The sequence below is a fragment of the Thermomyces lanuginosus genome (genome assembly GCF_041956635.1).
Source record: "Thermomyces lanuginosus strain ATCC 200065 unplaced genomic scaffold VTN49scaffold_49, whole genome shotgun sequence".
NCBI classification, from domain to species: domain Eukaryota; kingdom Fungi; phylum Ascomycota; class Eurotiomycetes; order Eurotiales; family Trichocomaceae; genus Thermomyces; species Thermomyces lanuginosus.
Window position 1 is genome coordinate 1 of NW_027192382.1, and position 2,224 is coordinate 2,224.

The 2,224-nt window shown below is 47.3% G+C and overlaps 1 protein-coding gene across 1 annotated transcript; it reads left to right on the top strand.

Moving 5' to 3' along the window:
• Positions 1 to 11: 11 nt before the first annotated feature.
• Positions 12 to 845, top strand: VTN49DRAFT_7299 (uncharacterized protein; the record flags this gene model as incomplete). Its single annotated transcript, XM_069415552.1, has 2 exons — positions 12 to 102; positions 151 to 845. 2 exons carry the CDS (start codon positions 12 to 14, stop codon positions 843 to 845), a joined length of 786 nt encoding a protein of 261 aa, XP_069264667.1.
• Positions 846 to 2,224: the final 1,379 nt, after the last annotated feature.

A 2,224-nucleotide genomic window follows, 5' to 3' on the forward strand; every position in this document is an offset into this window, starting at 1 on the left:
CGAAATCGGAAATGGCTGGGGAGATTACCATGAAGGTAATTCCCCAATTCGGAAAACGGACTGACTCGGACAGACTGGACTACGAAGACTGGAGCCCTGGAGGTGAGTATTCTTCTTCCAAGAGTGGCAACATACTGATCCTCGAATAAGTGATCGAAGTAGTGCACATGCCCAAGGACGAAACCATCAAAGATGCGCGGCACCTAGCTGATCTCCTGATTGGCCTGATGGAACGTTGGGAGAGGAGCAAGCCTTGGGGCTCGATTGTGGAAATCTTCTTCGCATCTGGCTTTCAGGAAGACCGTGAGGGTCGTCGCCCGATAACCTTGGGAGAACGCTACTTCCACGGCAAGTTGGAGAGCGTGATGCAGCGCAACTTCAGCCGAGCGAAGACCAAGGGCAATATGTACACAGTTCACTTGTGCACAGTTTTATCCGAGTCCAGTGAAGGTGGGGATGGAGATGAAAAACCATCCACGCCTTCACGTCCCCGGCATGGGAAGCGTGCGAGAAGACACACGCGACTAGAATCCGGGGAAATCACGATCAAGACGGAGCCGGGAGAAGATGACAAGCTCGAATCACTTCGCGACCGGGACGACACGGACACCTTCCTCGATTGGGATGACAACTGGGAATTTTCTGAACAACTGTTCAGAGAAGACCTAAGGGCCCGCGAGGAGGAAGAGGAGCGCGAAAGAAGAGGGCAGGAAAGCGCGAGGAGCAGCGAGGACCCCGAAGGGGGTGAGGACACAGGTGAGGGGAGTGCAGGAGTTGGGACGGCGTCTGATTTATCTGGGGGCCCGGCGGACCGGACACGGTTTCGCCATTTGAGGCGGAAGTGATTTGTGGGTTGTTTTTTGGACTAACTTGAGTCTTGTGATCTTGTCTTTCATTGGTCAGTAATTTGCAAGTGGGCATGTAACTAGCACGTGAGAAGTACCTGTATAATCAACTATGATTGGTTGTTCTATTTTCATCTTATCATTGATTGTGCGATTTCGTAAAGCTTGCGAGTGACTTGGAACACAAGACCAAACCTTCCAGAATGGTGATCAATACTAAAGGAACCAGAGGTACTCTATACTCATTCATCCGAGAAGTTAGTCAGGTAATCACCAGGTAGGTAATTACTCCGTCCAGAGGACAGAATTCAAGCCGCAAGTTTACAAGCCTGTGAGGTATTCAATGTGTTCAAAACGGCCACTCTTTGGGTACCATATTTCGGGAACAGGGGACGCGAGTAAACGATTCAAGAATATGCAGGAGTATGGGAGATTCTCGCACTGTTAGTGCGATTACCCATTCGTGATTTCCCGCTGACTTGCGCTGGGTGAAAGGAGAACTTCTGCGTTTTTCAGGTCCTTTCAGTCAGCACGTAAATCTAACATCAGCAACACCTGCTGACGGTTGCCGGGCTATGTGTCATTCTCCAGTAGTTACGGAGTACTCCGTACGTCTATCTAATAAACTATATCTGACATCTTTATATTTCAGATCAGGTCAGATCACGGGGGTACACAGTACATGCGGAGTACGGAGTAGGTCAACCTCCGTAGTTAAGAATTCATCGTTTGACAAGACTGAGTCCAAGTCGGCTGACGCATCACGACTCATAAAACGGTCGTCCTGAGCTTAGGACCCGTGGCAGATATATAGAATACTTACGGAATATACAATGGAATTCCATTGATTATCGAAGATCATTTTCCTAGTTTCAGTTGTAATTGAGCTGGCGTGCTTCCGTTGGGGGATTGTGGAATATATATAACTTAATGAGTACGGAGTTTATAAAACTACCTGCCTATATCCTACACTGTACTCAACCATCAACGGCTTACCAAGTTCATGTTTGAATAGTTCGCATGTGCCGCTGAGCTGATGCAATTATCAAACACTTAAATTAATTAAGCAGTTTGTGGAATGGAAGGAACTTGCTACATAACTGAATAAATTTACAAGTTCAGAACGCATGAGAGGAGCAAAGAGATATTATGACTTCGTGATGCTAGGATACATGTGCTCCTGCTGAGAAAGAGCCTTGGATAGGTACTGTTATGGGGGATATGATCATATTCCTTGAACAACAACAGACCAATATAGCTGATAATTTACCACAGGTTGACTTCAAATGAATGCCCCGTTCTATAGTGCTGATTTGGCACATATGAGACGGCGAAGGCCATCAACGGAGGGATTATTGAGCCCTCACAGACGCTTACTC